The following is a 27,034-nucleotide window of genomic DNA, read 5'->3' on the forward strand; positions in this document are numbered from 1 at the left end:
CAGGGGTTTTCATGATATTTACCCTAATTTTAATATGTATAATGTTTGTCTCATAATATGTATACTTATTATCTGAATATTTCATTATATACAAGAATTACTATAAGATATTTATATCGTATAACAATCCCAGTAAAAAGCTATATTCTTAGTAATGAGATTGTACATGTTTAGTTACTATAGATGAAAAATAGTTGCAGTTGTATTTATATTTCATTTCCCCTTTTTCATTTTAATTCTTAAAAAAGTATATTTATTATATTTAGTATAGTTACTATAGATGAAAAATAGTTGCAGTTGTATTTATATTTCATTTCCCCTTTTTCATTTTAATTCTTAAAAAAGTATATTTATTATATTTAGTATAATTAATACCAGGAGCCATATAATAAAATGGTGTATTTTATAATATTATATACAATAATAAAATGACAATTTATATTCATTAGGTTGAATGATTTTATCTATGTTTTATAGAAGAATAAAATGTTATTCTCAAAATATAATAAGTAAAAAGTTAAATCTGTGTGATACTATAAGGGCGTGTTTGCTGCCCTGTTTCTTGTTGTATTAGCATATTAATACAACTTTGCACTAGCGTTTGGTGTCGTCGAGCGTAACACAGTCGGCCCATGATTCTTTGGCGAGATTAATCCCGTTTACAGATACGGCACCCCCCTCTGATACGCAAACCACCCGAATTTTCTTGAACCCAAATCTCATTTTTGCCCTCAAATTCAAATCGGATACGCAAACCACCCGTTTTGTTCGTACTTGAGTTCAGATATTTGCCCTCAAATTACTCTTTTCTCTACGAATTCAAAGGTAATTCAAATTGACTTCGAATTTTCTCTGCCCAGCCGCTGCTATTCTCGCCGACGAAAAACTGGACTCAAGTTTTGCTGTGCAATACCAGTAATTAATTTCACGACGGAATCGAGAAGGTGGTATGTGCTTAACTCGTTTTTGTGATTGGAACCTGAAGTTGATTTGTATTTGAGAATTTGAGAGCAGTTAATTTAAAGATCTCGTTTTTGGGTTCTTTTTTTTGGCAAACATTGTATTGTTTGTTCTAGTATAAGGTATTAAGGTGGTTCCGGTCTCCATATTTACGCTTTCTTTTTAATTTATGTGCTCAAAAGTTTTAAAATAAATATTTATTTTAAAATAAAAGTTAGTACTGATGCAATGAATTATAATTAATACTTATTACTAATTAAAAATCAACATTTCAAAAAAATTATTTACCTTGATTGGGAATTTCAATCTAGCCTGAAACTCGTAGGTTGGTCAAAATAGACTGAGGGGGGTGTATTGATTGTAGAGTCTGTAGGATTTTTTTGGACTTTGAAAGTCTGGGGATATTCAATCCAGACTTTTAAAAAGTCTTTAAAAATCTAGAGGTATTCAATATGGATTTTAAAAAGAGTAAAATTTTGAAGTAACCAAAATGAAGCATAAAACACAATTTATGACCACACATTGAAAAAACACAAATTTTGACCATTTTTATTGATTTGGACGTTTTTACCCTTAATGAGGCGGACCGAGTAGGATCAGGCACTCGGGTCGCGTGCCGGGTCGGGTTAGGCACTTATGACACTATTAGTGCCATAAGTGCCAAGATTTTACTTTGGTTTTATTTTGGATTTTCGTTGGCACTTGGCACTGTGCCATAAGTGCCAACGGAAATCCAAAATAAAACCAAGTAAAATAATCATTTTGGGCACTTATGACACTAATAGTGCCATAAGTGCCATTCGTGCAGCACAAATACAGAAACAACAACATCATTTAAACCCTAAATGGAACATCTAAACCCTAAATGGAACATCTAAACCTCAAATGGATAATCTAAACCCTAAATGAAATATCTAAACCCTAGGGGGAAGTGTGCACTTATGGCACTAATAGTGCCATATGTGCAGCACACAGATCAGATCAGATCTGTCATGGCTGAAATCGAATGAGGCGGAGATCAGATCTGCTAATGGAGGAGGCGGCGCAACGATCAGATCAGATCCACCGCCGCCGCCTCATCAGACCAGATCTGCCGCCGCCCCCTCATCTTCTACTCCGACGAATTCTGCCTAGGCGGCGCGCTGGAGAGAGAGAGAGAGAGGGAGATGAGAAAGAGAGAGGAGAGAGCGGCAGCCGCTGGAGAGAGAGAGAGAGAGGGAGGATCTCCTCCACCACCGCCGCGAGAGCTCCGACGAATTCTCCAAGCTCGGCGCCGCTGCCGCGCAGCCGCTGGAGATAGAGAGAGAGGGAGATGAGAAAGAGAGAGGAGCCGCTGGAGAGAGAGAGGGGGATGAGAAAGAGAGAGGAGAGAGAGAAGGGTAGAATAGTCATGACATACAAAAAATTGCCAAAATTTATGTTTTTTCAAATGGTGGACAAAATTTGATGTTGTATGTTGAATAGGGCTATTCGGCCCTATTGTTTCTTTTAAAAAGTCTTAAAAATTCTTAGGTATTCAAAAGTTTGTGGATTTTAAAATTTTATGGATTTTGTTGGATTCTCCTTAAAAAATACAAAGAGAGAAATCTCACCTCATCACATGAGATTTATGTGGGTTCTTTTAAAATATGAACAAAGGTACGCGATCTTTTAACTAACAATTTTATATCGTTTTTTTTCAATCCTTTTAACTAACAATAATCACTTATTTATTTGTTTCCTTAAGCGCTGATTGTTTCCTTTTTTTTTAACTAACAATTTTATGATTTTTTCCCATGCTTTTAATTAAGAATTTTATGATTTTGTTGCTTTTTTTACATGCTCTTTTAGTTTGTTTTGTTTATTTTATCACTTTTTTATTTTTATAATTCACCGTTTTTTTTCCACCAAGTTTGTCACACGTTGCTGGCATATGTAATGTTTTATTTTTTTAATTTACCTAAAGCGAAGTATGATTTTTTGAATTTTGACGTCTCTTCCCTCATCTCTCATCTTCTCTAGACTGCGTGCATGATCCATTTAGACCTCCTTTCACGTTTATGAGCGTTTTCTAGTGGTAGCAGGGCTCCAGGAGGCGCTGAGTTGCTGCATTTCTAATTCCTATCAAGTCGATGAAAATTCATGAAAGTCAATAAAAAAAAGTCAACAAAACTATGCATAGAGTCTATAGATTTCCTAAATCCACGAAAATTCATAAACTTTTTAAAGTCTAAAAAAAATCCAACAGAATTCCTAAACCACTACACGAATCTTCAATAAAATTATGATTGAAATTTTTTTAGCCCTGAATAACCCGTAACTAAGGAACACGACAATCCGTAGGATTGGCCTGAAAAGAGTTCGATAGGACTAACTGATTTTTTAGCCCGAATAATCCGTAACTAAGGACTAACTGAAAAGAGTTCGAAAATGAGTGAGTGAGCTTAAATACTGATTTTTTCTCGTTATTTGCTTCAACTTTATTAACTAGTAAAAAATAAAATTAAATGCTAAAAGACAATTAGTTACTCTAACTGGGTATAATAATAAATCATAGTGTAATTAACTAACAAGTACGAATTACACCAAAACACAATATATTGAAACGGAAGAAAGAAACAAAAATGAATAAAAATAAAAAGTGATAGAACTAGGGGTGTAAGTGAGTCGAGCTAGCTCGCGAGCTACTCGGGATCGACTCGAAAACTACTCGAAATCGACTCGGTATAAGTCGAGTCGAGCTCGAGCTCGAGCTCGAGCTACTCGACTAGGTATTGAGCCCGAGTTCGAGTTTCATCATACTCGGCTCGTTAGGCTCGCGAGCCTAATCGAGCTTTCAAAAAAATTATGATTTTATCCCTATACTATAGTTTAATTACTAATATAGAACCCAAAAAATAAAAAACACTAGATCGCAAGTGATTATTAGCATTTACACAATGAATCAAGTGAGGTTAGGAAGGATAAAGGAGAATGATATTATCAACAAATGCAATTCTTTGTGCTGATTTTGGGCTGAACTAGTATGTGGGACGAGGCCCAACCACCAAAACAAAGAGCATCGTTAAGCATCGCCCTCCTCATTTATTTCATTAAAATACTTTAAAAGAAAATTGTTTCATTTAAACTCTAAATATAAATAAAAGAAAATTAAATAATTTTCTAATTTATTTTTCAACAAAATGAATGTCGGCGGTTGGCGATTGAGAAAAATGAAAAAGTTTTAAGCTATATTTTTAATAAAGATTCTCATTTAATTTCCGTAGCATGTTGGATCTGACAATGAATGTAACGATACGGTAGAAAATACTACCCTTCACAAAAAAAAAAAAATCTAGTAAGAGACAATACGAATTTAAAAATAAAATAATTATTGTATTGTGATTAGAGTAATATTTATAATGATAATTAATTGTATTGTGAGTGGATAATAAGAGCCATCATGTTGTAAATAATTTTTTAAAATGAAAAGAGACTAATCTTTATAGGTATTCAAAAATGGTAAAAATAGACTATTTTTTGTAATATATAGATAACATGACACGTATATGTGATATAGCATAACACGTATCACATATATATTGCACACACTGTATATCTGAAGAACACATAACAGAGATAGAATACAAAATTCGTGGATGATGCATTGCCTGCACAACATGCGAAATCTATGATTCAAAGCTCAATCAAATGTAGTCATATCTCAAGGTATGTAATAAATTGCTCTTTCCCCCAAATTTCAAATAAAATTCACGATGAGATCAACAACTTATTAACATATATTTCTCTATCATCCCTTATATGAGAAATTAAGGACTCAAGATGGAAGATCCAAAAACTCGAATCAAGATCAAGATCAAATTTGAGAAGATCGTAACATGGTACAAGGTACGATTTTTTTAAATGAACATACATCGATCAGGGTTGTTCACTTGTTCTTCAAATTGAATTTTAATTTGGTGATTCGAAAAAATTAATCTCCTCGGTTATTATAATATATATTCAAATCCCACAACGCAAATCACACTCTTTCCGTGACTTTCCACTCTTTCCCGCCATGGCGGAGAAAGAGGTTCAGATTTGGAAAGTTGCCGGAGCAGAAAAGTCCGGCGGCGGAGGCTCCTCCGTCGTTCGCGCCGTGGATCGATCTGCCGTTAGACGTGACGGCGGATATCCTGCACAGGCTGGGAGCGGCGGAGATGCTGGAGACGGCGGAGAAGGTGTGCAAGACGTGGCGGAGCGTGTGCCGTGAGCCGAGCATGTGGCGCGTCGTGGACGTGAAGAACTCGGGGTCATGCTACGACACGCGCCGCCTCGGGAGCATGTGCCGGCGCGCCGTGGACCGGAGCGGCGGGGATCTGATGGACATTAATATTGAGTATTTCGGCAACGATGAACTTCTTCACTACATTTCCCAAAGGTAAAATTGAAATTGAAATTGAAATTGTTGGTAGTGATTTAATTTTGAATTTGAATTTAGATCAAGTAAGCTGAAACGTCTGCGGCTGTCGTGCTGCAAGAATGTGTCGGGAAAAGGGGTGAGCTCGGCGGCGAAGAGATTCAGAGAGCTAGAAGAGTTGCACATATTGTTCATGAACCAAATGGTGGTGGAAGACGTGGAGGCCATCGGCGTTGAGTGCTTGAGCTTGAGGTCCTTCACGCTCATCAAACACGACGCCGTTTCAGGAGTGGGGAATGGCAACGATTATTTAGTAGCCATTGCAAAAGTGATGCCCAATTTGGTTCATCTTCGCCTTGGCTTTTTCGGATCCACCATCACCAATAAAGGCTATCAAGCCATTCTCGATGGTTGTCCACGCGTCGAATCACTCGTACGCTACCTCACTTTCTTCTTCCTACTTTGATTTTTCCTTCTACAATTTCACAAATTAAATTCCAACTCTTACGTTTCTTTATAGATATGCTGGTAGTCTATTGACTTTCTTCTCATCTCATTACCTTATGGTACTGTAATGTTTCTCTTCTCATTAATTAAGTATACCTTAATTTTTCTTAAATTTTGCATCCCAATCTCTATTTCTAAAGTTATTTTCTTTCTTTTTTGTGGACAGCAAAGGTATCGAGAAATCAAAAAGGCCGTGGTGAGAGAAGCCATTTACCATTATAGTAGGTGTCCTCGATGAAATACATTCGATATGTGCTACTAAATGACCTAAGAAATTAAATGTGTAAATTTGAAAATTATGTTCGCATATGACCAATTGGATATCTAGATTGTATTTATATAGTATTGGATTTACATTCGGGTTTATAAATTTACAAAATACATAAGATCTATGAGCTCCATAACCTTGATCAGGTCTAATTATATAACAAATCCAAAATGATCATAAATACCGTGCAATTTTGTGTAAGCACAAACGACCTTGTTAAGGTCTTGGAGGATTTCCACTCACACAGCAAGCTTTTGAGAGGCAGCAACCCCTCTTTTGTTGTTTTGATCCCAAAGAAGGAAACGACATCTGAAATCAAAGACTTCAGACCCATCTCTCTCATCAACTGCCTTTATAAGGTAATTGCTAAAATTCTTGCTTCGAGATTGAAACAGGTACTGAACTCAATCATCTCTGAATGTCAAAGTGCCTTTGTTAAAGGTAGATTTATTCTAGATGGGGTTGTGGTTTTAATTGAGATTATTGCAGAGGCCAAGAAGAAGTCCAATAGATTGATACTTTTCAAAGTAGACTTTGCAAAAGCCTACGATACAGTAGATTGGGATTTTCTTGACACTGTGATGGAGAAAATGAACTTCGGGTGCAAATGGAGAAATTGGATCGCGACCTGCCTTAAGTCATCATCGACCAATATTTTGATCAACGGTAGCCCTTCGGGGGAATTCCAACTGGAAAGAGGGCTCAGACAAGGCGATCCTCTGTCTCCATTTCTTTTTCTAATTATAGCAGAAGGGCTAAATCTATTGGTGGAAAGAGCTGTGCAAAAACAACTGTTGGAACCGACTAAAGTGGGAAGGGGCGGTACTGAGGTCTCTCACCTGCAATACGCGGATGATACAATGTTCGTGGCGCCGAATAAGAAGGAAAATGCGTGGGCTCTTAAGTGCATTTTGAAGTTGTTTGAATTATTATCGGGGCTCACAGTGAATTTTGAAAAAAGTTGTATCTTGGGAGTTGGCTGCAACGAATCTAAATGTGCTGAATTAGCTTCGATAATTGGGTGCAGAAAAGGCGATCTCCCAACCAAATATCTTGGTATTATGATTGGGAAACGCCTCGACAGGTCGATGGAGTGGAGATATCTGGTTGAAAAAATCAAGAAGAAAATTGGCGGATGGAGTAACCGGAAAATCTCTTTTGCAGGAAGGATTACTTTGATTCGCTCTGTCCTGAGTTCAATTCCGATTTACCAACTTTCCTTTTCCATCATCCCCAAATGTGTGTTGTCTGAAATCCGATCAATTTTTTGCAAATTTCTGTGGGGGGGAGGCTTGGAGAATAGGAAAATCCACTGGGTTAAATGGAAAGAGCTTTGCTTAGAGCAACATGTTGGGGGGTTGGGTTTCAAAAATCTGGAATGGTTTAATTCGGCTCTTATGTCTAAGTGGTTGTGGCGGTTTTTATCGGAGAGGGATCTCTTATGGGTTAGAGTTGTTCGGGAGTGTCAGGGAGATGTTTGTTGGGATGGAGAGGGCTTTAAAGCTAAAGGAAACAGAGTTTTGAAATCTGGGTGGTGGAAGAAGGTGTTGGGTTTAAGTTGGGGGGAGAGGGGGAAGTGGCTTAGACAGAATTTGGCTCTTCAAATTGGGGAGGGTGATTCCACCCTGTTCTGGCATCATCATTGGGTTGGGGAGAGACCTTTGTCAGAGTTATTCCCAAGACTGTTCCATCTTAGTAATAATCAGGGGGGAGTGATCAACAACATGGGAGAGTGGATTGAGGGAGCTTGGGAGTGGAAGCTGTCTTGGAACCGAGAGCTTCGAGAGAGAGATCGAGACCAAATCACTAACCTTGTCTCTTTGATCAACAATGTACAAATTTGTGCAGGTAAAAAAGATAGGTGGAGTTGGACAGCAGACAAGAGTGGAAGCTTCTCAGTTAAAACAGCATACAAAGTCCTCAGTTCACAATCAACAACCGCCGAAGACCCAATCGAAGAGAAGAACTGGAATCTGATCTGGAAAGCAAAGGCGCCGTTCAAAGCAAAAACAACAGCGTGGATAATCTTAAAAGGAAGATTACCGACATGTGATGAACTGCAGAAACGACAGGTGACCATCTCGAATTCAGAGGCCTTATGCACCCTGTGCAAATCAACTCCAGAAACCACTAACCACCTACTTTTCGAGTGCTTTAAAGCCAATGACATTTGGAAAGGAATTCTTTGTTGGATCAACAAACAAACCCCCCTCCACCACAAGGCGTCCGACCATCTTACTGCTTTCATTAATTTGGGGAACAAGAAGGATATCTCTACCCTTGTTGGAGTGTGGCTTTGCACGATTTGGTGTATTTGGAAAGTGAGAAATGAATGCAAGTTCAACCAAGGCATGTGGAGAGTAGAGAAGGTTTTGGCAGAAATCAAATCGAGATTTTGGGGGTGGTCGATGGCTTTCAATGTGCAAACGGAGCCGACTGTTTTTAGGCGCTGGATCTTGGGGCTGGAACTCAGTGGATAAAATGCTCTTCTTCTCTCTGTTCTTTTCATGTCTTTGTTTTGACTTCTGTTTCTTTGTTTTGCTTGTTGTTCTCTTTTGAGACTTCGATGTGGGTACCCCTGGTACCTGGTTTTGCGTTTATAAAAGTTTTTCTCTTGCCTGATCAAAAAAAAATTAATGGGAGATATTAGCGTTAAGTTTGTGGTTAGTTCCTATTTATCGCCATTCGCCAATGATATAAGTGTGATTAATTTGTGGTTTGTTGTATATGAACAAAAGTTGTAGACAATTCGAATCCTCTCAAACACTACATAATTTATTAATTTTTTATAGACACACGTCTTTTTTCTCCTTAAGTTTTTTTCTATGGAATTTTCTTTAAACAGGTTTTAACAAGGCCTAAAGTCTTACTCAAAAAAAAAAAAAAAAAAAACGAGGCCTAAAGTCTGTACTCTCAATGATTGTTATTAGGTCATTGCTTTTCTCTTTTTCCTCGTATCAATGTGTCATTGATGTGGCCTGTCGGCACACGCTTTAGTATTTTTTGGCCGACGAGCAAAACGTTGTGTTTTGTTAGCTTTAAAACTTTATCGTTTTAAATGAAATATGAAACAAATATAAATCAATACATTACACACATTAGAACCCTAATTTTATTTCTTCTTCACTCATCTATCTCTTGTATCTCTCATGTTCTAAGCTATAAGAGAGTGTCATCTTCTTCCTTTCGAAGCCTCCTAAGCACGATGTCTTCTAATTCGTCGTTCTTGTCTCATGGTCTTCTGATTCTTCTTGATATGTGCTCCTTACTATTTTTCAAAAGATGTTCTTTGAGGTTGTTCCTTTAAATTTCTTCTTTTAGTTACAATACACATGTTGTGCACAGTTTCGATGCTCAACAAATGGAGCCAAGTTATGCACAGAATTTTGGAGATCCCGTACATAATTCGGACATTAATACCATACGAATACAACACTTTCCTTCAAGTAAGGACCACCTTCTGCAGCGGTTGCCTTCCCCGACGTATTCTTCAGGGACCACACACCGATTAAACAACTATAAGCTACTTGAAATGAACTTTCTTTGTGTTAGAATCTTCAATTACGACGTGAGAGAAAGATGACAGTCCTCGAAGCATGAACAACTCCTACGGAATATGAAAATCCCTAAATCTATTTGGGCCAAAATCAGATTACATCATAAGATTGAAAACGACGTCGTTCACACCTCCTAAATGATTCGACGTCGTTGAATCGCAATTAACTTATATGACAATGTTCTATTTATCCGCACGTCATTTGGAAGACGTGTCATCACCACGTGTCTTTTTCTTTTTTACACCACCGGCGAACAAATTGGTGCAAAAATTGAATATGGATTAAAGTTGGTATGTAAAAATGGAATTTTGTAAGTTCGTGCTAGATTTGGATTCGATCAAAGTTAGTGATATTACATGCATTTAACCCTTTAAAATATTATTACTAGTGGATCCAACTCATTTTATACATCAACTCACTTAAAATAATTATCCAATATCTTCCACCAACTAACTTTATACACTAACTACACTTTTTTTTAATATCCGTGCCAAAAGTAATTGTAGAACATTATACTAATAGGATGGATGAAGTATTTTGTATAGTGTTTATACGTTAAAAATAATAAAAATTAAAAAGTTTATTAAAAAATTATAAAAACACTACAATATGGAAAAGATAATAAAATTAATTCATTTTTTAAATTATAAATAAATAATTTTTAAAAAATATTTAACTATATTTATTCAAAAAACTTTCTTCAAATAACATTATTCTTTTTGCAAATACTCCTAGCGCTAGCTAGGCTCAAGTAACAATGCATAGAGTACCTCAAGTGACAGCTTCTTTAAATTTTAGTTCAATTTGAGCGAGCAAGCAAGAAATGTTTATTCCCAAATTTAAGGGAAGGCTGTACGACGCCGTTAGTATGCATTAATTGAAGCTGACATGGTAGCTTTGGACAAAATTCTGAGATGCTTTGCGTTGTTGTACGTTGATTGATTGTACCTTACGCACTCTATAGCGATTGCCGATTGGTTTATTCGAAGGTTGACATAGATTAGCCTACTTCTGCTGAATTAAAATTAAAATTTATTGAGAAAAAAAAATCTAAAAATTCATTAATATCACATAAACGCTAATTAAAGACTGAGCATCATCAAAACCATTTCAATGAAAATTCAGTAAAAAAAATACTAGCAAAGGAAAAAAAAGTACTCGTCTATCAGAAGAGAGAAAAGAAAACAAACAAAAACAAAACGAGAGCAAAAATTGCAGTTAATATAGAAAACTAAAGGAGATGGACTCGTCCAGAATCAAGTTTTAGCACGTCAAAGACCTGAAAAAAAAATTAGGACGGCCACTCCAAACTCATAGATTAGCAGAGACCGAAATTAGGTTCTAACGCACCATAGAATAGCCTACCTCTGGTAATTCGAGAGAAAGAGAGACAACATAGATTTTATATTTATTTAGTTATATTTTCATATGCTCTGTTTGTTTTTATTAAATTGTCGATCTAAATAGTTTCAATCATTATTTATCGAACATGTTACTCAACTTTTTTGGGGAAGGGGTGGGGACTTCCACGCAACTCCCCGTTGCAGGAAAATTTTTACAGGACACAATTAAAAAAAAGTAAATAGATTGGGTATCAATTATATATTATCAGAAAGTTGTGAATAATCAATAATTCGGCCAAACAATGGGATAGAAAGTGACATTTTCCATAAAATAAATAGTTAAAAAATTCTGAATTTTCATTTTCCCTTAAAAAAAATCGAATTTTCAGTTTTTTCCATAAAATGTCTTGCTACGCAAAATTCGATGACAAAAAGATGAAAAAATGTCCATGCACTTTCAGCGTTTTTCAGCAATGGTAGTTCCTAATATATAAAAAAATGTATATAAATGTATATGTTTTTCCAACAACGACGATCCCCAAAATATTTGATTCGGCGATAGAAGACATTTTTCCGTCATCGGATTTTGTATAGTGGGACATTTTATGGAAAAAAAAATTAAAAATTCAAGATTTTTTAGGAGAAATAAAAATTCGAAATATTTTATGAAAAACGTTGAATTCAGGAATATAAAATACTATGGACCCTAAAATAAATTATACGTTAGAATCAAAATCTACCCACAAGGATAGGAGAAGAGATTTCGCATTTACATTAGAGCGCAAAACTTCAACAAAATAAATAAATAACACTAACTCATAAAATAAATAAAACTTCATTTCTTAACCTTTTGCCTTCGATTCGAAGTCAAATCCTTCTCTAGCCCTTCCCACCAACTTAATACTTTACCAGTAATACATATGTAGTGCCTAGCTAGTACGAATATAATAATCATACAGACTTATTACTACGCGAAAATCTTGATTTTTAGTTTTAATCATAGATACATCATTATTTTCTTTGGTTCAGCTTCTCAATCTTTAAGCTCGTTTATTTACCGGGCCGGATAAAACTTTTCCCCTGTTTGTTTATGTATTTGGATATACTAATTAATACTTTATCTGTCCCATTGGCCTCTATTATTTTTTGGGATGCATGTTTTATTCTATTTGACCTATTTTCTTTAAATAATTATTTCAAACTATATTAAATATTAGTATATAAATATGGACTCATACACATCTATAAAATAAATTTATTTTTTTAAATAATTGTATCGAAAAAAAACAGGTCAAATTTAATATACTATCTCATGCAGTCAAGCTGCATTTAGTGAATTGATTTCTCGTATGAGTCAGCAAAAGTTAATATGGAGTATATATGTATACAAATTCATAACTTGACCACATGTATATATGAAATTCAGATTATTGTCTTTCAGATGAAATTTCATGTTTCTGCCATTGATTATAAATCATCACTATTGCAATTACAAGACCATACATATTTGATAAACCATCCACAATACTTCTTCTGTCCAAAAAAATGTGATTTTTCTGCCGATTGATGTTGTTGGTTCGTTTTGATGCCACGTGGAGGGAGGACATAGGTGGCTCCACTAGCAATTTATTTTGCTTATATGGGGTGGGGTTAGGGGTAAGGGGTAGGGTGTGGGGATGCCTAGTGGGCAGGTTGGTCACATGGACATCCCATGTGTTGTCAAGTATAGTATAGTATCTAATTACCACATCCCCTAATTAATTTTCCTTCATGAAATTTTCTCTTATGCTACTATGAGTTCGATCTTCAAATCTTTCATGTCATATACTCTTTTCGTCCGCGATATCGGCGTGGGTTTTAAGAAAAATAGTGAATAATAGTAGATAGTAATAAATATTATAGTGAGTGAAGTTTGAGTCATATTATTGTTGTGAGTGGAAATTTGTGAACCCTACTTCTATTAATGAAAGTGGAAACGATATCGTGGACGGACCGAAATGACAAATGTGAAAACAATATCGCGGACGGGGGAGTATTAATTATTATATTGTTAGGCCAACACAATGCCCACAATAATCAAAATTTTAGTTCTAATTTTACACAAACCATTGTCATGACCTTAACTAATCGTTCTTGCAATTGGTAATTTATTATACTTATAACGTTACAATAGTAACACACACGAGATGTACATACTTTAATTTAGTGTTTGATATACTTATCTATCATTTTTTATAGGACTATATGAGAATAGACAAAACCCTCGATATTACTTCCAAAAATAGATACTTCGCTTGTATATTAATCATAATTTTATCTTCTTGTAGAAAAGATTTTACTTGTCTTTATAAGTGGCCTAATTAATAAAATTAATGGCCACATTGTTAAAAAAAAATCGAAATTCATCAATTTTTTGTAGATGCGTTAAACTATAACCTTAATATGCAGTTATTAAAATGTTGAGTACTATTGATGAACAACGATAATAATTTGTCATTATCTAAATGACCAATCATTATCTAAATAAGTATCTTAGTTGGAAATTATACTTGTTTTGTAGCGTTATATTTTAGAATTCACGAAAACGATATCAAGCTTTTATGGTTTTTGATTTTTCATGCAATAGTAAAAAGAGTAAATCTATCACCTTTTCTTAATATACATTTTTTTACATCATAGAACCAGGGACGGATCTAAGAATTTAATTAGGACAGGGCGAGATTTCATCGAATGTTTTTAATGAATATTTAGTAAAGAAAACAGACCGGGCGATCGCCGAGATTTCATCACATATATATATATATATATATATATATAGGTAATAAAAAAAAATTGATCGGGCGACCGCCGAGGCTGCCCGGCCTCTAGATCTGTCTCTGCATAGAACACTCGTACGGGAAAAAAATTGTTGGAGTTAATTTTTAACTGCATAAAACTTTTCTAAAGTTATGGAATTTAATTGTATTGTTTTGCCTTTTTCACGTGTTTGTTTTTGTAGGGTTTAAAAGCTCGAGTCAAATATTATTGAGAGATAAAGGAGAGAGAAGAGGTAGTGGGTTGTTCATAAAAAGAGGGAGACTTGGTCTAACCCTAACCACCTCAATGCCCATTATATCCAGCCTGCAGCCACGTTTTTCGAAGCTTGGGGAACAAGTTTAGACGTCTATAAAAGTTGAGGAGGAGTTCTCATAAAGCTTGCAGCTTGAGAGAAAGACATGTTGTCTTTGTACGAGTGTTTTGTTGTTTGTTACAATAACATCTTTTACAACACTCGTTATTTTTTTTAAGATTTCGGAGTATTACTCTTGAACCGAGTTTTGTTCTTTAGTGAGAGTGTCATGTGTTTAATACCTATGTCATTGTAAAGGTATTGAGCATGAGTTGTTCATTCTCTATTTAGTTATTTTGCCATAAGATGTCTTCAAGTTATAATTTATAACTTGAAGAATTTTTGTATCTTCTCGTGTCTTTCCATCTTTTTTCCGCTGCTTTATTCTCTGTGTTGTTGTTTGTATTGTTCCAACACAATGCACAACATGACGAAGCAACACTTTCAAAAATAATCTCTCTTTTTTGTTTAGAAGTTATAAATCTTATAATTAATGAAAGTGTTGACTAGTGCCCAAAGAAATAATAGGTTAGCGTGTGTGTGTGTGTGAACAAAATGTGAAGGCAGGCTGCACTTGTTTGAAAACATGATCCAAACGCTCCACATGAAACGAATTCCGAGTGTCCCCTTGCGGCGCATGTTAGAGAGGCTTCTCTCGCAATTCTATGTTACTAGAAGCGGAACTACATTTGCCACACATAATTTGTGGCATCTATCATACCTATTTTCGATCAATAATAATTATAATTAATGACGATTTATTGGATTAATTTTCACTTTCTTTGATAATAATTATAATTAATCTAAAACTACAATAAGTGGATCAGTGATCTAAGCAGTCACATTGTGGTGCCACCCATAAATTATTAAATAGGTAAAAAAATTGATTTATTTAACTTATTTTTTAAAATAAAAATAATATTTAGTTATTTTACGATATTTTTTTCATTGTAGTTATTTTTTGTAATTTTTTTAATTTTTTTTAAAAAATAAAATCAAATTTAAAATGCAAAAAAAAGTACTCCCTCCGTCCACGAAAGAACTTCTTATCTTTCCTTTTTGAGACGTCCACAAAAGAACTTCATATTTATTTTTGGACTATACCTCACCACTTATTTTTCACTTTTCACCACTCTCAATACTAATTATAACATCTTTTTACCACTTTCAATACACTTAACAACATTTTACTCACACTTAACAACTTTTTTTAAAAAACTTGTGTCACTCCCTTCTAGGAAGTTCTTTCGGAGAAAGAGGGATTATAATATAGACAATACAGTAAAATAATCAAATTTTATTTCTATTTAAATAAATTAAAATTTTTCCTATTTCTTAATTTTTGGATGGCCACGCTATATAGATTTTTTGTAAGTGAATATACTTGCAGTGGGAGTTTGGGCACTTATTGGTGTATTTTTACCAAGTAGAGCCAATAGGTAGCTACCAAAAATGTGACATTAGCAAACATTAATTTTGACATAAAGGTTTCTTGATTTTGGCAGTATTTCACACACTCTTTCAGACTAGGCTAGGTTGAATCCCCTGTTTCACTCCAACCAAAATTGTTTTCAACAATCTCAATTTATTTCGCCACATATATCCGTTTTTAGTTTTATTAGTTTATGTTTTTTTAGGCGATTTTATTATGTTAAGTGAAAATTATCATTTTTTATAAATTACATAAATAAATAAAAAAATTAAAAACAGCACTACAAAGAATTCAAACCCAAGACCTTAGGTCTTGAGCATTAACCATTTTCATAGTTGAGTGTTCTATGTACTTGTACAAGTTCATACAAATAAATTTATTTGTGTTTGCTTGAATGACACCTTCAAAATGTATACAACTAAATTTCATTTTGGTTCAGTATGAAATAAATTTATAATCATGGAACGATTAAGTTCGTAACTCTAGCTCATTTTCATTTCGCTTGGAAATTTTATTTTAGAATTCAAAGCTTTTTTTTTTCTGAAAATTGTTACTCTCAAAGTAACAAGACTTCAAAAGTTGACAAATTTTGAACTTGGAATCTTCCGATTATCAAAGTATATTGATATACTTACTGCACCACTAGACCAAAGACTTGAGTTCTGACCTATTCATAAATAGGTTTCCTAAATTCGTTTTTCTTAAGGAAAATTTGTTGTCACTACTTTTCACTAGCTACTATTTACATTTATTTTATTTGTTTTAGTTAATGAGAACTTTCGGCGACAATTATTTATTAGATGGCATTTCATATATTTTTCCGATATCTTGAACAAAAATAATTAAAAATATATTTTGTTTTAGGGAGGTTTATAATTTGATTAAATGATCTTACATATATAATCATGTACTCATTACATACAATTATACAAACACGGGTTTCATTAGCAAAAAGGAAGATCTATATACAATAATACATTCACTAAAGTTTCACTCAATGAGTTTATTTTAATTATATAATAAAAATAAGGGGTAATTGCCTGTAAATCCCTAACGTTTACACGGAATTGGTTTTTGCACCTATTTTTATTTTTCTTCTTTTAAATACCTAACCTTTAGTTTTTGTCTCAAATTTGTCCGGCGACCGGTTTTTTCTTACGCCGGCGCCGGAAATGCCACTGTGGCAGCCGGAATTGACACATAAACATAGTTTTTACATGTGGCAAACAAATAAATTAAAAAATATTTCCAAATCATCATCATCTTCCAGACACCCTTATCCCTCATCCCCCAACTCGCAGCTGCCTCCCCTGCCAGCACCACCGGCGCCGCCCCCTTCCCTCCCGTAACCCGCCGCCGCCACCACCACCACCGGCGTCTGCATCATCAAAAATTTGAAACCCTATACCCAATTCCTCTCGATTTCCACGAATTAAATGGAAAACTCATATCTCAAGCCCGTCCCTGCTAACCTCCTCGCCTCCTCCACCGCGCAGAAGTAATCCACCACCACCACCAAATTTCGTCAGCCCTTCCCACCACCACCACCAGCACCAAACTTCACGAACACTCTCAGCGCATCTGGAATTGCAGAGCACCGCCCGCTCACTCTCAGCACATCTGGAATTCTAGATCCGTGAAATTGATCGATCCATCTCACCCGTAGCATTGGGCTGCAGCGGAGGGTGGGGAATGGGGAGGGAGCGACGGTGGGTGGGGGAGCTTCTTGATCTGGAGCTTGGTGAGGCGGAGGACGGCGGCGGGTGGAGCTTGATCGAGATCTGGAGCTTCTTCCGCTGCTCCAGGCGGTAGAACGTTGGTGGTGGTGGCTGCGGGTGGCGGCGCCGGCGGTGGCGGAGGTGGCAGGGGGCGGCGCCGGGTGGGGAGAGGGAGAGTTAGGGTTTGGGCTGAGGGAAATGACGATTGGGGGGGGAAGGGGGGTTGATTTTCCTTTTTTGTTTTCTTTTTTTTTTAATTTTTTTCGACATGTATTTTTTATTTCATTTTTTTAGATTTTTTTGCCACATGTCAAAAAATGAGCCAAGTGGAGAATTCTGACTGCCACCTCATCGATTCCGACTGCCACAGTGGCATTTCCGGCGCCGGCGTAAGAAAAAACCGGTCGCCGGACAAATTTGAGACAAAAACTAAAGGTTAGGTATTTAAAAGAAGAAAAATAAAAATATGTGCAAAAACCAATTTCGTGTAAACGTTAGGGATTTACAGGCAATTACCCCTAAAAATAATCTATAGCTAATACTTTTTTTTATATATATATTGATTTTGATATATTTGGAATTCTCAGATAGACTAATTAAGTTCCCCAGCTTAAATATGCAACAACATTATGATTAGATGATGGATTTTAAAGAGAAGGATTTGATGAAAGAATTTCAAGTAATTCGTATATTTTAAATTGAATCGAAGTACAATATATGTAGGGTAAGGTTCTAGTGAGATTGTTATTTTTTGTGAGACGTGAGACAATGAATAAGTCAATATATATTGATTAATATAGTGTTGAATAACAATATTCAAAAAATGGTAAATATTCGATTTTGTCCCATCATATTAGCATTTTAACAAAAATGTCCCAACTTAAGGATAAGTGCATACAAGTATTCATCGTTTCAAATTTGGTTATTTGTGTCCTGAGAAATTTTTTGGCATCTGAAAACTGACGTGGAATGCAGGAATTCCTCATTTGCAACTTACGTGACATATTTTATTGGTGTGGTGAATGTGCCACGTAAGTTGCGAATGTGGAATTGCGTCAGTATTCGGGTGCTTCATTTATTTTTCAGGATATAAATAACCAAACTTTGAAATGATAGGAACTTGTATGCATTTATACTTAAGTTAGGACATTTTTGTTGAATTGTTAATACCATAGGACAAAATTGAATATTTACTTTTCCAAAAATTAGTAAAATTTTTGTTCCCTCCAAGATTTAAATTCAAATAAAAATTTTCTTACTCTACATGAATATCAGTTATATAATAAATTAAATCAACACCAATAAATTAATTTAAGATCTCATCATGTATAAGAAATCTCAGTGAAATTATTCCCTATATATATAGAGGGAGAATTGTTACAGATATATTTCAAGATTCAAAAGGTCAAAATGTTTAAATATCCACCGTTCACTTCTTCCTATGAATAGAGTAACATAAGTACTATAGTCTTTTGTGGTGCGATAAAGTCCGATTTGCTTGGAAGGACACCGATTTCTGGAAGCTTATCAAGCCTTTCCGTTCTCTTGACTTAATGGATTTAAGTCGGGTCGTGGCTGATCGCGAAGGACAAGAAGGTCTTGAGCAATGGTTCTTTCTTCTCTGGGTGGTCTGGAAGTTCTTGTGTGAACTGAAGCATGGTGAACGGAGGTCGAAGGATACTCTGAATTTGCTCGAAAGTTTGCAGCTGCTGAACTCTTTTCAAAGGGCCAGGGAGCAGACTTCTTTTCAACACCATCTCCTGCCAGTCGAGGGTCAGCGACACTGGTTTGCTCCTCCTTCAAATATTATTCGTGTTGATGTGGATGTGGCCTTTTTGGCAGAAGGAAGTTGTGTTGGCATGGGGTTTATTCTCCGGAACGCTTCGGGACGACCGGTCGCAGCGGGATGTCAAAAGATAGGTTTTTCACCCACGGTTCTTCTCGCCGAACTCCATGCAATTTTAGTGGCGGTGGGCTTTTGTTTGAAAAATGATACCGGTCCGGTGGTTGTTTACACGGACTCTCTTCTGGCGACTCATGTTTTACAAGACACTTTCCATGGCTCCGAGTCTTTGTGCGATGAGCTTTGGGAGGCTTTTGCTCATGCGCGGAATGTTATTGTTTTGGATTTTCTTCACGCTAGACGTGAGGCTAATCGAGCTGCTCACGAGCTTGCTCGTTTTTCATTGTCTTCTTCTGATGATGTTGTTTGGAAGGCCGATTTTCCTAATTGGCTTCTAGACATTGTTGACTCCGATCTGAATTAATATATGAATCCTCTTTTCCTTCAAAAAAAAGTACTATAGTATATTGTACTACAAGCATTATTTAAGATAGCATAGTAATCAATATGGTATGCAGTCATTAATTAACTCGCATTAGATAATAACTACGGCAATTAAAAAAAAAAAAAAAACTTTTTTATATGGCCGCATCATTTCCGTGGACTGTCTAATTTATATACACTTTCCCACCTAAATCACAATACAAAACATCAACGTTACGTTAATTAACTAATAAATATTACACCCTCCTAAAACCCCTAAACCTCGATCGACGGAAAATGAAATCAAAACACACAAAACGGCGACGTTCCGCGGCGCATATCCGCCGTTGCCGCTGCAGAGACGCCGGGCACCGACGGCGGCCTCATGGTCCGGATCAGCGCAAAATTCAGCCCCTTGAAAAACGGGTGCGTCTTCACCTCGGCCGCTCCGCGCCTCGATCCGAGCCGCCGGGTCGGGTCCTTGTGGAGCAGCCCGGATATCAGCCCCTGCGCGTGTGCCTCACTCGCGCTGCATGGCGCGTCGGGAAAGGCGAGTGGCAGCTTTGCGATGTTGCGGAGCGTGGCCTCGTTGCACGCGCCGGCGAAGGGCGTCCGGCCGTAGATCATCTCGTAGATGAAGACGCCGAACGCCCACCAGTCGACGGCGTTTCCGTGGGCTCCACCGGAGGCCACCTCCGGCGGGACGTACTCGTGCGTCCCGACGAAGGAGCACGACCGCGCCGCTACCGGCTCCGCCACGAAGAGGCGGTTTGCGGTGAGTGTCTGGATCTTCTTCGAGCGGAAGAGGCGGTTGGAGATGCAGGAGAACGGCGTCAGCGCCGCCGCGGCTGATTTCGGCGGCGACGGCGGGTCAGGCGAGAAATCCGGGTACTCGACGGCAGGGACGGCGGCGGAGCAGAGGGAGAGATCGAAATCAGTCAGCATTATATGACCGTCCGATCTAACAAGCACATTTTCTGGCTTCAAATCTCTGTAGATTATTCCCAACATGTGTAAATACTCTAGAGCTACCAAAATCTCTGCTGAATAAAATCTGCAAAACAAAATCCATATTCTATAAATAATGCTTCTTCTTAGTTAACTCAGAACGCGAACGACCACGTTATATTAATAGATAATTGCAACTGCGTTAAGTTAGACATCATATGATATGAAATATGAAAATAAAGTTGTTAATTTTCTAGTCTCATATATATTTGAAATGACGATTGCGCTGAAATGAAATATGTACACATTACCTAGCGGAGTTGAGAGAGAATCGTTTCTGCGGCTGTTTATGTCTGAGAGAGTGCAAATCGCCGCCGGCGCAGAACTCCATGACCACGCACGAGAAATTCGAAGCTTCGAATTCGGCGAAAAGCGTGGGGAGGAACGGATGATCGAGAAGGCGCAAGATTTTCCTCTCAGTTTCCGCTCTCCGCGTCTTCTTCTTCAGCGCGAGCACGTCGTTGTCCACCACCTTCATCGCATAGAGGCGGTCGTCGTCCGCCACGCCGCGGAGGCGGCAGAGGTAGACGCGGCCGATGTCGCCGCTACCGATCTGGCGCACCAGGCTGAAGTCGCGGAACGTGAGGTTCGTCTTCAGCCGGATCGCCTGGAACGAGGAGTCCGACGATCGGTGCGGCTTCAGCGCCGCCTGCTGTTCCGGCGAACTCGCCGGAAGCTCAAAGGAGAGGCGACTGAAGCTGGTGCAGTGGCTGAGAGTGGTGGTATCGCTGCTCATCGAGCTGACTTTGCCGGAGAAGGTGATCAGTTCGTCGGAATTCCGCCGTGATTCGACTAACATTTTACGCAAGAGCTCATGTACAATGAATGCAATTCGATGATCAGGTTTTTTGTCGCCAATTTTGGTGGGAATCTGATGCTGAAATTGGGTGATAATGAGAATATTTGACGTTGAGTCAACAGTGATTAGAAAAAAGTTGAAAATTCAAAATGTATCAGAAACCTAGGTAGATTAAACAGATGGAAGAAGCTTTTTCAGAGATTTTAATGACGGTAGAGAGAGAGAGAGACCTTAGTAGGGCTTCTGTACAGAGGAGTAATGGCTTCTGCTTGCTTCTCTGTGTGAGTGTGCGTATTTATACGTATATGATTTTAGATTGAGAGATCGAGAAAGATGACGCGTGAGAAAATTGGTCGTAGGAACCATTTACAAGTGATAAAAAAACAATAAATTTACTAGTGATAAAAAAAATACTGTAATAAATTTATGCCGCCACACTGTGGCCACCCACACATTAATATAATAAGGATAATTATAATTTATTTAATTTATTTTTTAAATAAAAATAGGATTTAGTTATTTTATTATATTCTATACATTGTACTTATTTTTTTTTACATTTTTTATTTTTAATTTATTTTTTAATAAAAATAAAAAATTGCAAAAAAATAATTATTATGTAGAGAATATGATAAAAAAAAAATAAGTTAAATAAATTAAATTATTTTCTAATTAGATAAATTGTGGGTGGCCACAATGTGACTGTTTAGCATTATTCTAAAAAGGGTTAAGGTGCATATTAGCCCCTGAACTAGACCCCCTAGAGCGTTTACCCCCCCAGACTCGGTCAAGGCGCGTTGACCTCCCTGAACTCTCGAAACAATGGTGCAAATAAACCCCTCCGTTAAACGGAGCCCAAACGCCGTTTTCTTTAAAAAAAATTATTTTTTATTTTTATTTCTAGTGGGGCCCACTCATCTCTCATCCCAACCGCCCACACCTTCACCGCCGGCTCCTGCATCTGTGCTGCACAGAGCGGGCGCGCCACCTCCTGCCGTTGCGCCTCCGCCGCCACCGCTCTCAACCACCTCACGCGCCTACCTTCAGTCCGCCGTCGACCTCTCCACAGATCCAGACCGCGCCGTTCACGGCCGGCTGATTGGCGTCGGAAAAGAAATCTGGTGGCTGCTGCTCGGCGTTCGGAAGAAGGCGGCTGCCTGAATCGAGCAGGGACCGGTGGTGATAGGTGTTGTTTGTGGGCGGAACCAAAATTTCTGTGGTGCAAAGACGAAAGCCGCGCTGCACTCGGTTGGCTGGAGAAGAAGGTCGCACCTTGCACGGCCAGCTGATGCACGCAAAGGCTGGATCTGTGGAGAGGTCGACGGGTCTGGATCCAGCGTGAGCACTGGTCGCGGTTGTTGAGTCGCGCAGGGGTCGACGACGGACTGGAGGTAGGCGATGTGAGGTGGTTGAGTGCGGTGGCAGCGGAGGCGCAGCGGCAGGAGGTGGTGCGCTGTGCGGTGCAGATGCAGGGAACCGGCGGCTTTTGGTGGTGAGGAGGAATGACGGCGAGTGGTAGCCGACGGCTGGAGAATGGCGGTGAGGGTGTGGGTGGCTAGGATGAGAGAGGAGTGGGGCCCACTAGAAATAAATAAAATAAAATAAAATAAAGTAAACGACGTTTGGGCTCCGTTTAATGGAGGGGTTTATTTGCACCCTTGCTTCAGGAGTTTAGGGAGGTCAACGCGCCTTGATCGAGTCTGGGGGGGTAAACGCTCTAGGGGGTCTAGTTCAGGGGCTAATCTGCACCTTAACCCTTCTAAAAAAAATTGATTATGTGATAAAAATGCTTTAGCAGTAATTAACTCTCATTTTATTTTGTGTTTCGCACGTGATGAGACTATAGTGCACGTGGGGAATGCTTTGATTTTGAGCCTACTGACGTCATATGCGACATGCACATTGGGTTGATACGTGGGAATACGGTGTTAATATTTTCTTCTTCCAATTTTACAATATTTATATATATATATTTTATTTTAGAAATTATTGTCATTCATAACAAATAATGAGCAAATATAAGTTTTAAGATAATCAATGATACTGTTTTGGGACATTCAGATTGTGGAATTCATCTTATAGTATAATTCTTCAAATCGAATGATTGTGGAATTCATCTAAAAGTATAATTCTTCAGGTCGATTTCACCTTTTCACTTTATTCAATTTATAAATTTTACTTATGCTAATTATATAATTAGAATCGACGATAACTAATTAACTACCATCTTATGTCAAAGAATATGATTGATGCATATATTGTATGGTTGGTTAGTTTTTTTTTTTTTTTTTTTTTTGACTTGGGAGAGTTGGGGAGGGGGAGCAGTGGGGTTTGAATCCGAGACCTCACTATTCACACACAGGAGATTGCACCGCTTGGTGTTCCCTTGGAGACATGATTGATTAGTTTTCAAAACTACAAAACTTGTACAAATTAATACTCCGTATCATATTTTTTTAATGTAAAGTGGGTACAATAAATAGTCGTTAAAATAAAATTCAAACAACCTACATATACATGGGAAAGAAAATACAAATCCATACACTATGCAAAATATGCGCATACATAACGGATAATATCTGTTATGTATGTGATAAAACTAGCGTAAAGTATAGTGGTATTATGTATGTGACGCTCATACATAACAGATATTTATACGATATCTATACCATTATACATAACGGTTGTCCATAAATAAATAATGTCTGATAATCCGTTATCTATAAGTCTAATACATAACGGTATGATGCGCTCATACGTAACAGAAAAAAGCCGTTATCTATATCTATCATACATAACGTTTCTTACTGTTATCAAAAATATTTTTCACCGTTATGTATTATATTTATATATATTTTTTTCATAATATATAACAAGTTTTTGTACTTTACACAACGGTTAACATTATTTTTGCCTTAATACATAACACTTTTTTACCGTTATAAATTTTTTTATATTCGTTGTGTGATGTTATTATATTATAGATAACAATTCTTTCTATTTTTGATGACGGTTTTTTATACCGTTAAGTATTCCAACTATAATTTTTAGCATATTTAATATTTTTTCTAAATTTTCCTGCTATTTATCTCAAAAAATGAATAAATGATTTTAAAATAATAAAATGATAATTCATCAATAATATATATTATATATCAAACAAAACATTCATACATTATTATCCAAAACATTCATACATTATGCTTTTAGCTCAACTCAAAATAAATTTTTTTAATTTTCATTCATGGTGCACACCATCATGATCTCAAAGGAGCCACAACATCAAGGATATTATAATTACTCAAACAAATAGGGTGGTGTGTTGGGCTAATGATATTATAATTAATGTTTGAAGTAAAAAAAAAAGTAAAAAAAAATTAAGTTCAAGTTCATTATCGCGATTCTTTAATACTTCAGTGAAACAAAATAATCAGCAAATGTTCGTTTTTAGGAAATTGAAATTTAAGACTTTAAGGTATCCCATGCCTCTCGATTTTACACGTTTCTAATATACATTGTGCTTATAATTCAACAGTATAATTCGTCTTTGCACACAGAAGAAGGCTAACCATCGTATAAGGTCTTAGTAAACTAATGTAAAAATAATTTCAATACATATATATAAATTAAAATTGTTACAATAGATCGTCGATGTATAAAAGAAATTGAATCGAAATCATCAAAAATCCAAATCTTGAAGCCCGCGAGGGTTTAATTAAATGTTTAATGTTGGCCGATTTCTAGCCACAATTAATATTTGTAATCATCAAACTAAAAGGAATTAGTTTATTAAATCGTCATTAGATAGTTCAGTTCGAAACATATGGGTAGACACTACGCCCAAAACCGAATTGATTTTTAACGTTTTCTATAGTTTCTGAAATATTTCTCTCTTTCATTTTTCCCTGCGTCTTCCATACCAAAAGAATAAATATTACGGTGTTTTATAAAATAGATAAATATCATTATGCACATTTATATAGTATACTAATTAATGTATCGAAAATGATTTCAAAATTTGTTGGAATAAGAAACATATAATTATAATTTACATCGAGAATATACAGCTTATTAAATAAAAAAGCTCATTGAAAATAAAACTTGATGTATTCCAACTACAATTCAGCTTAATTGGATGGAAACACAACCTAAAAAATAAAAATAGTTAACGAGAACGATCGAGTTCAATTATGACAAAGCAAAAACTAAAGTGTTCTTGTGAATATCATACAGCTCCAGTCAAAATCAATCTATGCTTCATCTTTAACATTTTATTTAGGATATATAAAGCCAATTTATTGAATCATTATTGCTACAACCTTTTCCCAAATAATTAAGAAACAAAAAGAGCCATATAGGTGTTGGAAAAGAGTAATGCTAAACAGCCACATTGTGGCTGCCCACAATTTACTTAAGTAGAAAATAATTTAATTTATTTAACATATTTTTTAAAATAAAAATAAGATTTAGTCATTTTATCATATTCTCTACATTATAGTATTTTTTTTGCAATTTTTTGGTAACTTTTTTTTTTTTTAAATTTAAAATGCAAAAAAAAAATTAAAAAAATAAGTACAATATAGAGAATATATAAAATAACTAAATCCTATTTTTATTTAAAAAAATAAATTAAATAAATCAAAATTATCCTTATTATATTAGTGTGTGGGTGGCCACAATGTGGCTGCATAGATTTATTGGTTGGAAAAATGTAAAAAGACAATAGCAGACATGTAACATCAAAAAGTTAATTCACAATGTGCAGCTCATTTAATAAGATGTTTTTTCTCCAATTATTAAGTCAAAGGCTCGAATCACCACACGAAAGAAATGAAAAACCATTTATAATTACTCTATTTGTTCACGATAAATACGTGACATTGCTTTTGGCACGAGTTTTAATTTAATAAAATTTGAATGGAGTTGATAATGGAGTAAGGGCCTCACTTTAAATATGAGTAGTGTGAACCCTATTATTAAAAATGAATGTGACATATTTTTTGTGAACAGATGAAAAAAAATTGTTATATAATTTTTGTGAACACGTAAAGTATTTTTTAGAAAAAAGGAAAGCTAAAAAAAAAAAAACATAAAAAGCCACTTGGGCCATTGGCATATGCAAAAGCATGTGTGACATGTCATCAATATTGGGAGCAAAAGGGTATTCTACAGTTGGACTTGCAATGAGGGACCATCTCATGTTGCAAACCCCACCCATGCTCTATTTTCACCAAACTATATTCTCCAAGCTACGTTACATGTCGTTAACCGATTTTAAATTAGAGCTATCAAAAATAGTTGGACTCGACGTTAATCGATTTTAAATTAAATCAAGTGGTAGTGCTAGCTTGGCCCATAAATGGGTCAGTGAAGCAAAAGGTATTTTATGAATCAGGTCTAGTCGAAATGATTTGAAATATTTTTAGATCGGACTAGTCCTTTTGATAGATCTACGGTAATTCTATTCATAGTTCCCAGTTTATTCCATATAGCCCCTATATAAAATAATAATAATAAATAATTATAAATTTATTATTTTATCCTATAACTTATAGTCTTCAAATTAAATATTTTATATTAATTCATAGCCCCAAACAATGTGAGTTTTATTCATCCAATTCTTCGACAAAGCCTCCGTCATCCCTAACGTCAAACAACCCAGATCCTTTCAAGAATTTGTGTTAAAAAG

General features: G+C 36.2%; 2 protein-coding genes across 4 annotated transcripts; one reads left to right on the forward strand and one right to left on the reverse strand.

The window, feature by feature from the left end:
• Window positions 1–4,511: 4,511 nt before the first annotated feature.
• LOC131013639 (putative F-box/LRR-repeat protein 9) lies at window positions 4,512–6,199 on the forward strand. Of its 3 annotated transcripts, none has more exons than XM_057941769.1 (6): window positions 4,512–4,647; window positions 4,754–4,827; window positions 5,010–5,359; window positions 5,420–5,771; window positions 5,859–5,904; window positions 6,012–6,199. In XM_057941769.1, the coding sequence occupies exons 2-5, from the start codon at window positions 4,762–4,764 to the stop codon at window positions 5,868–5,870; spliced, it is 780 nt and encodes a 259-aa protein (XP_057797752.1). In that variant the 5' UTR covers window positions 4,512–4,647; window positions 4,754–4,761; the 3' UTR covers window positions 5,871–5,904; window positions 6,012–6,199. The 3 variants fall into 3 exon arrangements, with proteins under 3 accessions (XP_057797752.1, XP_057797751.1, XP_057797750.1); XM_057941768.1 differs by having other exon boundaries at window positions 6,017–6,199; XM_057941767.1 differs by lacking the exon at window positions 5,859–5,904.
• Window positions 6,200–19,675: 13,476 nt separating this feature from the next.
• On the reverse strand, window positions 19,676–21,629 carry LOC131013640 (protein kinase PINOID-like). Its single transcript, XM_057941770.1, has 2 exons — window positions 20,798–21,629; window positions 19,676–20,592 (listed from the first exon to the last, which is right to left on the reverse strand). Exons 1-2 carry the CDS (start codon window positions 21,343–21,345, stop codon window positions 19,842–19,844), a joined length of 1,299 nt encoding a protein of 432 aa, XP_057797753.1. The 5' UTR covers window positions 21,346–21,629; the 3' UTR covers window positions 19,676–19,841.
• Between the last annotated feature and the right edge of the window lie 5,405 nt (window positions 21,630–27,034).

This window comes from Salvia miltiorrhiza, chromosome 2, assembly GCF_028751815.1.
Source record: "Salvia miltiorrhiza cultivar Shanhuang (shh) chromosome 2, IMPLAD_Smil_shh, whole genome shotgun sequence".
In the NCBI taxonomy this organism is placed as follows: domain Eukaryota; kingdom Viridiplantae; phylum Streptophyta; class Magnoliopsida; order Lamiales; family Lamiaceae; genus Salvia; species Salvia miltiorrhiza.

Coding starts and splice junctions, on each gene's coding strand:
- LOC131013640 (XM_057941770.1), bottom strand. CDS start 21,345: ATGTTAGTCGAATCACGGCGGAATTCCGACGAACTGATCACCTTCTCC. Junction 20,593..20,797: donor TTCTCTCTCAACTCCGCTAG/GTAATGTGTACA, acceptor TTTGTTTTGCAG/ATTTTATTCAGCAGAGATTT.
- LOC131013639 (XM_057941767.1), top strand. CDS start 4,762: ATGGAAGATCCAAAAACTCGAATCAAGATCAAGATCAAATTTGAGAAG. Junction 4,828..5,009: donor AGATCGTAACATGGTACAAG/GTACGATTTTTT, acceptor TGGCGGAGAAAG/AGGTTCAGATTTGGAAAGTT. Junction 5,360..5,419: donor CTTCACTACATTTCCCAAAG/GTAAAATTGAAA, acceptor ATTTGAATTTAG/ATCAAGTAAGCTGAAACGTC.